The sequence below is a fragment of the Dipodomys merriami genome, unplaced genomic scaffold (genome assembly GCF_024711535.1).
Source record: "Dipodomys merriami isolate MVZ:Mamm:240054 unplaced genomic scaffold, mDipMer1.0.p SCAF_7, whole genome shotgun sequence".
Classification (NCBI taxonomy): Eukaryota; Metazoa; Chordata; class Mammalia; order Rodentia; family Heteromyidae; genus Dipodomys; species Dipodomys merriami.
In genome coordinates, this window is record NW_027206290.1 from 38259379 (window position 1) to 38272784 (window position 13406).

At 42.6% G+C, this 13406-nt stretch overlaps 1 protein-coding gene across 2 annotated transcripts in view; it reads left to right on the plus strand.

Moving 5' to 3' along the window:
• The window catches only part of Magi3 (membrane associated guanylate kinase, WW and PDZ domain containing 3), a 154407-nt gene that overhangs the window by 109124 nt on the left and 31877 nt on the right, over positions 1-13406 (plus strand). For both annotated transcript variants that reach the window (XM_070006369.1, XM_070006370.1), the window contains exons 7-8: positions 5813-5870; positions 10418-10512. In XM_070006369.1, the coding sequence (XP_069862470.1) occupies positions 5813-5870; positions 10418-10512 (153 nt within the window). The remainder of the gene's footprint in view (positions 1-5812; positions 5871-10417; positions 10513-13406) is intronic.

Here is a 13406-nt window from a genome sequence, read left to right on the forward strand (position 1 = left end):
CCAGGCCTGCTAGTTTTTGAAGCTCCTATCTGAACTGTAATTCCTTTGTGGCCTCCCCTGTCATGCTTCTCTAGGTTCAGGTTCTATGTTCTTTCTCTGTGCTCAGCTATAACCTGACCTCTCCATCGTGAAGCACAGGCATTACAACTAGATACCATGCTTTGTGAGAAAAAGGATATGGGCTGTTCATTTGGATTCCCTTCAGCAGAGGCTTACATGGTTAGAAGAGGGAACAGGAGGAAGGAAAAGGCTAGAGGACAGAAGTGGGAAGGAGACCTGGAGAGGAGGAGAGGGAAGGGGGGAAAGACCTCTCCTCCGGGGTATGATTTTAATTCTGTGAGGTTTGGGGCAGTTATCTTCACTCACTAGTTTGGATTTGAGAGAGAAGTAAGGCACAGGGGACGGGCATGGCCTTAGCTCTGCATCTGTGGGGGCTTTCTGATATTGTGTCCCTCCAGGAGGTCAAGCACTGGCCTCTGGCCTCCATGTAACTGCAAGCCTCCACAGGCAGCGTGGGGAGGTCAGACCCCCTCCACAGGCAGCATGGCAGAGGCCAGGACCACGCACCTCCCTCCCCCTCCCGCCACACACACAGGCAGCGTGGCAGAGACCAGGGCCCCTCCACAGGCAGGTTGGAATCCATGGAAGCTCTGGAGTAGGAGGCCAGACCTGGAAATTCATCCATCAGGTAAGCTACCAGGGGCTCAGAGAAGCTAAGAGTATGGAATCAGAGGAATCCAGATGGGCATGTTCCTACTGTTCTTTGTACCAAGTGGCACTTTTGGCTGATCCAGGCCTCACACAGCCTGCTCCTTTTGTCCCTTGCAGGTGTTAGTAGACCTTTTATCTCAAAGTTGGCAGTACATGATAAGGTTCTTCTACTTAGGTCTTTAAATAAAACAAGGAAAATGACATTCTAGGAATACTCAAACTCCTTTAAAGATTAGTCTCTCGTCCCCACAACTAAGCCTACCTTCCAACACTGCCTGTTCTTAATCTGGTGGAGAAGCTGTAATTGAAACCTTGAGCCCTTGTTTTTAAGCTTAGCTACCTTTCCCACGTTCCCAGGCACTTTGGTTCCCTCAGGAGAGAAGAACAGCCCACAATGGACTACTTTCAAAATAGACTGTCTGGCTGGTGATGCTTTCCTTAGGGTTTTACACGGAGTAGATGCTGAAAAGAGAGAGTAACAGTAATAATTTAAACAGGATTTTCTGTTTTGAGTGTGATGTTCTTACACTGGACATCTCACATCTTAAAGGCAAACCTTGTCTATTTCTAAAACTTGCCCTTTCCCTTCCTGTTGTCTGAATCCAGCGCCTAACAGTGTCCTCATGCTGTATCTGATGACTTACTTGATGTACATATTTACCTTCCATTCAAATAAAATAATTAGTGTTTTGGTTTAAGTAGATTATCTTAAAAATAGAACATCAGGAATCCATTCTACTCTCAACCCACCCCATTTTTCTAATGAAGAAAGAAAGATTAAGTTTTTACTAAAGGCAGCTTTATAAATGAATGTTGAATTCATTTTGGAGCTTAGAGAAAGATAAAAGAAAATTACCAACTGAATAGAGCTACACTGTGAGAAAGTAACTGTAATTTGTACATTTAAATAGGAAAAAATCCTATTTGGCAAAGAGAAAACAAAAATGGGTAAATTCATGGGTATTAGAACCAGCCAGCTGTTTCATATGCCAAAAATAATTTTGCCTTGTGAAACAGCTTTTGGAGGGATCCTCAGGTTACGAAGTCATGTCTTGTTAAAGACTGCCTCCTGTGTTACTCTCCAGCGAGTGTGCTATTCTTCATTTTGCCCCTACCTTTTCAGTGAAGCTGGTCTTCCTCTTCTTCCTTCTCTTCCTCCTCCTCCTCTTCCTCCTCCTCCTCCTCCCCCTCCTCCCCCTCCTCCCCCTCCTCTTCCTCCTCCTCCTCCTCCTCCTCCTCCTTCTACTGTAAGATTCTGTTCTTCACCTTTCTCTGATCAAAGTTAGATTATCTCATCCACCATTAGGTATAACCACAAGGTCTTCCTAAGTTTAGTCTTCCTGCATTTCTCTATTACCAAAAGCTTGTTGGAAACCTCCATCACAATCGTGTGTTCTAGAACCGTTCATATAAAACTTCTTTCTCTCCTGTCTTCAACAAAGGGCATCTTCCCAGTTGCTTAAGTCAGAACTGGTTGTCATCCTCAGCTTTTTTCCCAGTGTCTCCTCTTCATTGCAGTCAACTACCAAGTTCTTAATTCCAATATTAGAAACCTACTAGTAAGCCAGGCGCCGGTGGTTCACACCTGTCATCCTAGCTACTCAGGAGGCTGAGATCTGAGGATCATGGTTCAAAGCCAGCCCAGGCAGGAAAGTCCGTGAGACTCATCTCCAATTAACCACCAGAAAACCAGAAGTCGCACTGTGGCTCAAGCGGTAGAGTGCTCACCTTGAGCCGAAGAGCACAGGGACAACACCCAGGCTGACCAAAAACAACAACAACAACAAAACCCTACTAGTGCATGATTGCCCAGAGGTATTAGCATAGCATTGGATATTTTTTTCTGTGTCAGAGAATTGGACATTTTTTATGTGTCACTGGTTTCCTAAGTCCTAATGAGTTCATATCTTCTATTCCCACAGCCACACTAATATTTGATAAGAGCTTTTTGTTTTGTTGTTGTTGTTGTTGTTGTTGTTGCTGTTGGTCGTGGGGCTTGGGGTGTTGTCCTTGTGCTCTTCAGCTCAGCACCACTTCTGGTTTTCTAGTGGTTTATCGGAGATAAGAGTCTCATGGACTTTTCTGCCCGGGCTGGCTTTGAACCTCAATCCCCAGATCTCAGCCTCCTGAGTAGCTAGGATTACAGGCGTGAGCCATCAGCGCCTTGGCAAGACCTTATTTTTATACACATTTTTCAGAAGAGCCAGGAACCCGGGAATCACCTTTGGCTTCTGCCCCCTCTCCTCCTCGGTCTCAGCTGTTACTATCCTTATCTGTTTCCATTCTTCTCACCAGTCCTCTTATGCTGCCTCAGTTCTGGCCTTTGTTGTCTATCTTGCTACTATTGTTCTTGTCAGTTTTATTCTCATTTGACATACTGTTTGCTTCTCTATTGCTGCAGCCCATCTTTCTCAGAAACAAGTTTCTTCTTGACACATTTCTGCTTGCTTCCATCAGCATCAAAATAAAACAGGAATTCCTTCACAGGGCACTCTAGGGTTCCTTGTCATGCAGTGCTTGCATAGAAGTCTTCCCGTTATTTATCATTTGTGGACATGCCACGCCTTCTGAACAGCCCTCTGATCTGTCTGGAATGACCTCACTCCCTAATCCCAACTGTCCTTGAAGACCCTTCAACCACCCTCTCCTAACGGCTTCCTGGGAACTGCAGTTCCCATCCTCTTGACAAAGGACACCATGAAATAAATTCTCTTCTTTCCAGGAGACCACAAGCTTATTTATGTTTCTATCTTTTATTCCTGCATAAGGAAGAATGAGAAAAAAAATAAGAGAAGATAGAAGGGAAAAATGAAGTATGGAAAGCAACAAGTAAATGAATAGATTCTAATAAAGTTGCTGTGAATTGGTGGTTGTGTGACACACCTAATTCTTGCTCCACGGAGGTAGATTTCAGGGGGTTGCAATTCATGGTCAGCCTGGGCAATAACAGTCTGTGGGACCCCTACTGCAGCTATACAAAACTGGGTTGAGGGACACTGTCATATGGGATGAATAAATAGAGTAATCACGGTCAGACTAGCTCAGGCAAAAACATGGGACTGTATTTGAAAAATGACCCTAAATCAACTTCCGAGTTAATGCTGACACGTATTCATGTTAATTTTTTATTCTCATCAAGTGTTAATCCATCCTTCTTAGTGAATTTCTTTAAAAATCCAACAGACTCTGAGGACCTTTAGCTCCCTCGCTTTTCCAACTTTCTGTAAAGGAAGGCCAGTTGTAATGCACGTCCTCACTTGGTGCTCACTGGAAGATGGCTGGGCGCCTGGTGGCTCATGCTACTCAGGAGGCTGAGATCCGAGGAATGTGGTTCAAAGCCAGCCTGAACAGGAAAGTCTTTTAGTCTCCAGATAACAAGCAGAAATCTGAAAGTGGAGGTGTGGCTCAAGAGGTAGAGCACCAGCCTTGAACAAAAAAGCTCTTGAGTTCAAGGCCCACCCAGTACCTATATCAAAAAAAAAAAAAAAGGAATCAGAACACTTTAATAATATTGTTACTGTGCATTTCTAGATAGAATCAAAAAAAAAAAACACCCTATCTGTATAGCAGTGACTTGCTGAAAGCACCTTATGCCTGTTTATTGATGACAGGTTGCTTCATAGATACAAGGGTCCTTTCTTTCACTTGGCATATTTCAGGTATTTGAGTAGCTCCTCCCTCTTCCTTATTCATCCCAAGCATTTTGACCAGGTCCTTCAAAGGAAAATCAGCAAGTGTTGAAATGACCAACCAATATTTTTGCAAGCAATGTGCTGGAGAGAAGAGAAGGGAATAATTCAGTTTTCCAAGATGCTAATCAGTCTTTCCTTTTATTCTGAATATAGGATAGTAATTTTTATTTCAGCTTGGATATCTTGTCAAGTTCATCACAGTTCAATTTTTACTATGATATGTCATAGCTGAGGCTCAGTAACAAAATGAACAAATTTTTCCATGTATTGAAGATCTATTTGTAGCCCAGCATATGTCATTCATGTGTGTATCCAGAAACTCCTGAAAGAACTGTAAATAAAAGTATGGGGTACCATGCTGTGAACAGTGAACAACTGTGGGTTTTTAAATCCTTCTTCTTACCTCCCTGCTCAGTTATGTACAATCGACATCTCTGTAACCACCTGCAGGAAACGTCCTTCTACATGCACATATTAAGAAGGGTACAGAAGCAGTAACTGAGGGTGGGAGGTGGATTGTTCTGTGCAGAGTCAGTTCTTGTGGAGAAGGCCACACTTTTTTTAATGATTAGAAACTCGATTCCCTTTGTCCTTCATATTATGTTTTATTGGTCATTGGTTAGAGTAAATAATATATAGTACTGCTATGTAAGACGTTCCTTTGGCTGGTGTTTTATACCTGTAATCCTATCTACGTGGGAGGCAGAGATTTGAGGATCACAATTGAAAACCAGCCCAGACAGGAAGTCAAACTTCCAGGAGAAATATATGTGTGTGTATATATATATGTGTGTATATAATGTATATAATATATGTGTATGTATGTATATGTATATATACATACCTGTGTATCTACACATATATCCTTCCTTACAGATTACATAGGCACTGTGTAATTAAATAAATCAGTGTTCTGGCAGGTATTTGGCTCCAGTTATTGAAAGGGAAAAGATAATTTTATAGGTTTTAAACAGATCCAGATTGCCTACTTGGAATGACAAATATCCAAGGCAGAACTTTGCTTTGAGAAGAGGGCTGTAGTAGCAGAAGCAATTCTGTGTAATACTGAATATTCTAACATACAGTTACTTCTTGTATGGTGCAGGATGTATCTCATGGTATCCCTATCAAGCTACACAATAAATAAGTAAATAGCCACAATGTTTTTTTTATCAGTAAACAGCCCTTTTGTCTTGTGATTCAGATGAATACTTTCGTTTAAGCCTTTTGTCCTAAGCCCTATATTTACCTACTGAGATACACACTCAGATTTAAACTAGATTCATCCTTTGAAAGCCAGTTCTCTCTGACTCCAAAGTATTAGGATATAAAGGAGACAAATTAACTACTGGTGAATTAATTTTTGTCTTTTTAGAATGGACACTTCATCAATTTTCTTTTATTTCCAGAGCTTCCTTACGGTTGGGAGAAAATAGAAGACCCTCAGTACGGGACATACTATGTTGAGTAAGTTTGCTACCTCGGTCAGTCAATAGTCCTCTAGATGTTGTACTTTTATTTGGATGTGGCCTGTGACCCCTCATTTTCCAACCCAGGGAATCTGGCAGGGGAAGTGAGCCTCTATTGTGGTGACTTGGAGCTTTCCCAGCAGTTGACTTTTAATCTAAATATAGAAACTAGAAGGTCAAGCCCAGTGTGGTAGTAGTACAAGCCTGTAGTTCCAGCTACTTATGAATTTAAGGCAGGAGGATTGCTTGAGTAAAAGAATTTAAGATCCACCTAGGATCTTAACATAGCAAACAAAGCCCTTTTCCTCTCCCGTCCTCAAAAGAAGCTGGGGCGGAGGGGGAAAACAGAAGAAACGGACAACTCCTAGAGGCAGGAGATGATAGTGTTCCCATTACAGTCTTTTTTTTTAAGTGCTATAAAAGATGTTGAACTGTGAAATGAGAGATCTGGGCAGATTGCCCTGCTGCTGCTGCCAGCACTGCAGTGTGTGCTAGGAAAGCAGTTACGGTACCTTACCACATTGTGACACAGTGAGCCAGAGCGGTGCCTGTGTTACCAAAGCCGTACAAGCCCGTCTTTTTGTGAGGAGAGAGTAGTTTGAAGGGATTTTAAAGTACAGATGTGTGTCAGCCAGGAGCACCAGACACCTGATGTTGGCCACTGTTGCATCTAAGATTTACATTGCTACGGCCACCGAATTACCTTTCTTCCAGGTGCTAAGGTATGTAGTACCAGGAAAATAATTATATCAGAAACATTATTATTTTTCTGGAAAATTAAAGACAAAATGTTGGACAAAATGATCATTTTGGAAAAACAGCAAACATGAGAATCTCCTTGTTTTATGATCACTTATTAATTTTTTAACCCTTGCTAGTATAAACTAATATCATTTCCTGATAATCATCTTTACAATATCTGAGTCTTATTATACTCTTTCATATGTAAATTGTTTCTGAGTCAATGTGGTTAGAGATTTTTGGAATCACATCTAAAAATCTGCCCTCTGTCCTAAGGAAATATTGAAATTGACCTGTGGCTGTAGATGTTTGCTTCCTTGGAAAAGCTATGCTAATTTTACTTCCATTGTGTCATGTAATGTGTTGCTGATACTCATTAAATGTGTGATATACAAAGTGCATGTAGCTCCTTTGTTATTTTTTCCTGAGGCATATTTAATTTAAAGGAAGGAAGAAACCATTTTTTTAAAGTCAAAAGAATAGTTGGAGGCCAGCCGGAAAAAAAATGGTTGGAATTTTTTTTCTTCTTGTACTGTAGCCTATCAAATAAAGCATTTATTAAGTACTTACCATTGAACTACTGAACATATCTGAGATAATGATTCTCACCATTACCCATTCCAAATGAATTTGAATATGTGGGAAAGAGGTGAGAGTCATTTGCCTGTTAGAAAATCTTGAGCAGAATGATCTTTTAAAAAGCACATAAAGCGGAACTGACTTGGGGAAATCGTGACATACCCACCCCCAGTTGTCACAGGGTGTGTGGAGCAGCCCTAATTGGAAGACATGAGTGAGGTCACTTACAGGAGCACCTTGTTAAATTAGGAAGCACAAGCTGTACTGGAGACGCATGTTAGTATGGAGCTGGCTGTGTGGTAGAACGTGGCTTGATTCCCAGATTTGCTGGCGTTGACTCCTCTGCATAATCTGTGAGAGTACTGATGGAGGGGGAGGGTTGTCTGCATGAGTATGTGAATCTTAAGGAGTAGAGCTGTTCCTTGAGTGCTACTCCGGCTCTGTCAGGCCAGATGGCACCAGGGACTGCTTTTGGCAGGAACCGCTAGTGAGTAACACCTGTAGGAACCTGTAACTAGTAACACCTGCAGGAACCTGTAGTGAGTAACACCCACAGGAACCTCTAGTAACACCAGCAGGAACCTCTAGTGAGTAACACCCACAGGAACCTGTAACTAGTAACACCCGCAGGAACCTCTAGTGAGTTAACACCCACAGGAACCTACAACTAGTAACACCCACAGAAACCTGTAGTAAGTAACACCAACAGCAGTGGCAGTTTTTCTCTGACTATTCAGAGGATTCGATTCTGAAATTAATTTTTTAGTTTTGAAAATAAATAATTACTTAGAACATTCTAAGTGCATCCATTTAGAAATGTCTTCATTGTATTGCATTAGAAGTCTTGATACACTTATGCAACAATCAAAATTTGTATCAACTTTCATATCTCTTTCTTGAGATAGATTTTTGTTGTTGTCAGTCATGGGCCTTGAACTCTGGGACTGGGCGCTGTCCTTCAGCTCTTCAGCTCAAGGCAAGCGCTCTACCACTTGAGCCATAGCACCACTTCCAGTATTCTGGAGGTTAATTGGAGATAAGAGTCTCACGGACTTTGCTGCCCAGGCTGGCTTTGAACCATGATCCTCAGAGCTCAGCCTCCTCAGTAGCTAGGATTATAGGGGTGAGCTAGATTTTTTAATCTAGTTATTAAATATAAAATTACCACTTAGATATTGAATTGTGCCTATTTCTTCAATAATCTGTCATGCTTTCCTTTCTTGCTATGAAAATACCTTGCTCTATAAGGAGTAACAGGAAAATATGTCTGTTACATTTTGATAAGTAACTAAGTGAAAAGAAGAGTATTTTCACTTTTTTATTTTGTTTCATTTTAGAGAATGATATTTTTGTTGTACTGTAGAGAGTGTGTGTGTGTGTGTGTGTGTGTGTGTGTGTGTGTGTGTGTGTGTGTGTGTGTGTGTGTGTGTGTGTGTGTGTGTGTGTGTGTGTGTGTGTGTCCGTGTCCATACTGGCTGGAACTTGGAACCTTGTGTTCTCTCTTGGCTTTTTTTGTTCATGGCTGGTACTCTACTACCACTTGCGCCACACCTCCACTTTTAACTTTTTGTTTGTTGGTTGAAGAAACTCACAGACTTTGTTGCCTGGGCTGGCTTTGAACTGCAGTCCTCAGATCTCAGCCTCCTGAGTAGCTTGGATTACAGGTGTGAGATTCTTAATCTAGGCAGTGTAAGGTCACAGATGCGGTTATTCCCTTCATTACATCTTGCTGTTTTCTGTGAGGAAAACTCTTCAGCAAGTAGTGCTGTCTACTCCACATTGCAGCTTTGGATGCTCTGTGGCATCAGGGGTCATTCCAGCTAAGGACATCAAGGGTCAGGCTGCTTTCCGAGCAGCTTTAACTTTTGTTTGTGCAGTGTCCGTCTGTTTTCTTAAGAGCATGTAAAGTGTGACTGTCCAAGAGGAGTTTCTGAAGCATGCCTAGATTTTCATCTCACAGCTAAACAGGTGACTTGGTGGAGAAAGCACTGGTAGCACGAGGCAGCGGTATCCTGAGCGTTGGCGAAGTGAGCAGCTGCAGTGTTGGCTGGGACGCCTGTATTTAGAGTTCTAAGACTCGCACATCTGTGGTGGAGTTAGTAAGTCCTAGCAGCCCGGAGGACAAAGAGTGCCTGCTGCTGCTGCCTATCACATCACCATGTGAGAACGTTGTGTGGCGCTGTGTGTGTGTGTGTGTGTGTGTGTGTGTGTGTGTGTGTGTGTGTGTGTGTGTGTGTGTGTGTGTGTGTGTGTGTGTGTGTGTGTGTGTGTGTGTGTGTGTGTGTGTGTGTGTGTGTGTGTGTGTGTGTGTGTGTGTGTGTGTGTGGTCTAAGGAGAGTCCTATCATGAAAGTCAGGTTTAACATTTAATTGTTGGTGTTCACTTGTGATCAGTGAGAGCTCACTTGAGGGGATTTCACTGGAAAACATAAATCATGTAGCTGAAGTATCTTTTTTTTTCTTGGCAGTACTGGTGTTTGACTCAGGGCCCGGTGATTGTTAACAGGCACTCTACCACTTGAGCCACACCCCCAACCCTGCAATGTCTCCGCATTGTGAAAGTGTAGACCATGATTCCTGTGGCTGTGTGAGACCTAGCCATGGTTTTGTTTTCTGATATTGATGGTGTCTTAGCTGGTTTTCACCCAGAGGGTTACCAGCGTGAGCGGTGCTCTCCAGGCCTGGGATGAGGGGTAACAGCCTGCCCGGCCCCCAGGTTCCCGGCTTGTAGAGCGTTTGTAAATGTTCCTGAGCATCAGGGCCAGTTGAATTCAACTCATTTAATTATTACAGAATTCTGAAGAAATTCAAGTGCAAAAGAAAGAGTTTGTTACTTTCTTAGTCACTGTTGACTTGTTTTGGGCAGCTCAATAGAAAAAATAATATACTGTAGTAATAGTCTAGAAGAGTACCAGATTTCTTAAAAAATACTGTGGTAGCTTGCTCCATTTTGGAGAAAGTTGCTTTATTAAAACCCTTTCATAAATGGCCTTTAAAAAATCTAGCTGACCAGTTGCCACGTGTAAGGTCTTCAGGTAAGAGGCATGCTGCTTTCTGACCCGGTCTTGTGGTAGCTGAGTGCTGCTGTCAGAGTCAGCCTCTCTGCACTCAGCCCCTAACAGCCTGCGTCGCCCTGGCCTCTGGCCATGAAAATGCATGGTGTCGGTTTAGAAATGATGTGATGTTTTCATCAAACCTGAAGTCCACACTTCTCCACATTTTACAGCCACCTTAACCAGAAAACCCAGTTTGAAAATCCAGTGGAGGAAGCCAAAAGGAAAAAGCAGCTAGGACAGGCCGGGATTGCACCCTCAAACCCAGGTAGAGTTTCTGTTTGATCTTTTTTCCTCAGAATAAAATGTGAAATTTGTGTACTCAGATAATAAAAGTGAGTTTGAGTTTTTATTGCTAGGCCTTTGACATTCATATCCCCTATAAAGATATGAATAATCTTAATAAACATGTGAATACTGAGATCTTCTCATTATGTAAAAAGTATGAAAAAAAATAAAAAGTATGAGTTTGAGGTTTGAATTGTTCTTATGTTTAAAGCCAGGTACACTATTAAATCTCTACTTCATGGAAGTGTACTCATTACCTCACTCATGTAACTGTAACCCTCTGTATAGTATCTCTACAATAAAAAAAATTAAAAAAAAAAAAAAAAAAAATAAATCTCTACTTCATTATGAGCTTCTCTTGAGTTATACTAAAGTCTATACTAAAGTCTAACTGTTCAGGATTCTTCAGTAACCAGTGTTAGTAAATAGTAAGTTATTTGCCTATACCTTTGACTGTCATATAGAATGGTAGGTGTTAGTGACACCAGAATCACTTAGGGGAACTTTTTTTTTTTGGTCAGTCATGGGGCCTGAACTCTGGGCCTGAGCGCTGTCCCTCAACTCTTCAACTCAATAGAGCTCTACCACTTGAGCCACAGCACCACTTCTGGCTTTTTCTACTTATTTATGTGGTGCTGAGGAATTGAACCCAGGGCCTCATGCATGCAAGGGAAGCGCTCTACCACTGAGCCACCTTCCCAGCCCCTCCTTGGGGAACATTTTTAAATGTGTAAGTTTTTTTGGGGGGGGTCCGGTCGTGGGGCCCGAACTCTGGGCCTGGGTGCTGTCCCTCAACTCTTCAGCTCAAGGCTAGCACTCTACCACTTGAGCCACAGCACCACTTCCGGCTTTTTTCTTTTTGCTTATGTGGTGCTGAGGAATCAAACCCAGGGCCTCAGGCATGCAAGGCAAGCGCTCTACCACTGAGCCACCTTCCCAGCCCCTAAATGTGTAAGTTTTTGAGTCTAGTCCAGTCATGTATATTCTGAAAAAGCTGTCCAAGAGTTTTTAGACTTTCTTCATCCCTCTCTAACGCAATCCCTTCTTCCACTGTCAGTAATAACAAGAGGTCTGTTGGCCATATTATAGTCTAGCAGAGTCTCAACTTTTATTGCTTGTGAAGAAAATAGTTCTTTCTCGCAGCTACTCTGTAGAAGCACCCCCTTCTTCAGCTTTGCGTGTGGATGATCAGATACTCAGGGTTTAACAGATAGTTTGAGCATCTCCTGGTCTCCCAGTGCTTGCTACTCACTGGGTTTTCACGATTGAGATTAAGGAGGTCTTGCCCTTGAGAATTCATAGTCTACAACTTGCAGTGAGTGTGCCAGTCTATTGCCCATTTGCAGTGGGTTTTTTGGGTTGGTTTGGGTAGTACTGGGGTTTGAACGCAAGGCTTCATGATAGCTAGGCAGGCACTCCAGTGCTTAAGCTCAGCCTCTAGCCCTTTGTGCTCTGGCTGTCAATTTATTTTTTGTGCTAATACTGGGCATTACCCTAAGACCCCACACTTTGCTCAGTCTTGTCACTCACAGCTGGCACTGTAGCACTTGAGCCTTGCCTCCAGCCCAGCATTTTATTGATTAATTGGAGATAGACTTCCTGCCAGGCCTAACTTCAAACCACAGACCTTAGCCCCCTGACCTGCCAGGACTTCAGGGTGAGCCGCTGGCACTTGGCTGGCTCTGAGTATTTTGAGAAAGGGTCTCACATTTTGCCCAGGCCAGCCTGGGTTGTGGTCTCCCTGTTCACATTCCCCACTCTAGCTGGGATGACAGTGTGTGCCACCACAGCCAGTTTTTCCTGTTGAGATGAGGCCTTGCAAACTATGTGTCTAGGCTAGTCAGAAGCCAAATCATCTCAGTCTCAGCCTCAGCCTCTAGCAAGATTGACAGGTGCATGCTACCATTCTTGTCCATAGGTTGAAATGACACCTGATGAACTTCTTTTGCCTGGACTGGCTTCAAACCGTAATCCTCCCATTGGAGCCTCCTGTGCATAAAGTTTTAATCTCATGTATGTGACCCTGAGTAACATCCCTAAAACCTTTGTGCTTCCCTTTCCTCATGTATACAATAGGAATCATAATAATACTCTCTTTGGGTGGTTGAAATAACAAATTAATATGTACCAAGTGCTTATAATGGTATTTGGCATGTTGTGATCAATAAATTATAGCTTTCATTGTTACTAACAGAGATGTACAATAGTCACCCCTTATCTAATCTGCTGGGGATACATTTCAAGACATCCCCTTCCTGTACCCATACAAAGCCTTCTTTATGCTTTGTTTTTCCTGTACATACATATTGATACAATCTGTTCACTGAACAGAAACTCTTTTTGGCTTCTTTTCAACATATACAAATCACTATCCCTGCACCACTCTTGTGCCTTGGTGATGTTATTGAATGAGATAGGGTTCCTTGAATACAGGCATCCTGATACCATGGAGCCAGTCGGATAACCCAGACAACAACTAAGTGACTGGTGAGTGGTAATCATATGATCCTGCAGAGCTGCAGGGTAGCTCACACCACTGTGGGGTGCAGCCAAACAGGCTGCTTCATACCACGGTGGAATGGAGCAGGATGCACAAGATTTTAGCACACTGATGAAGAGTTACTCAGATTTTTTTCTGTTCAATAATTTTGTACTTGGGGCTGGGAAGGTAGTTCAGTGGTAGAGTGCTTGCCTTGCATGCATGAGGCCCTGGGTTTGATTCCTCAGCACCACATAAGCAGAGAAAGCCAGAAATGGCAGTGTGGATCAAGCAGTAGAGCACTAGCCTTGAGCTGAAGAGCTGAGGGACAGTGCTTATGCCCAGAGTTCAGGCCCCACAACCAACAACAATAACAATAATAATTTTGTACTGTG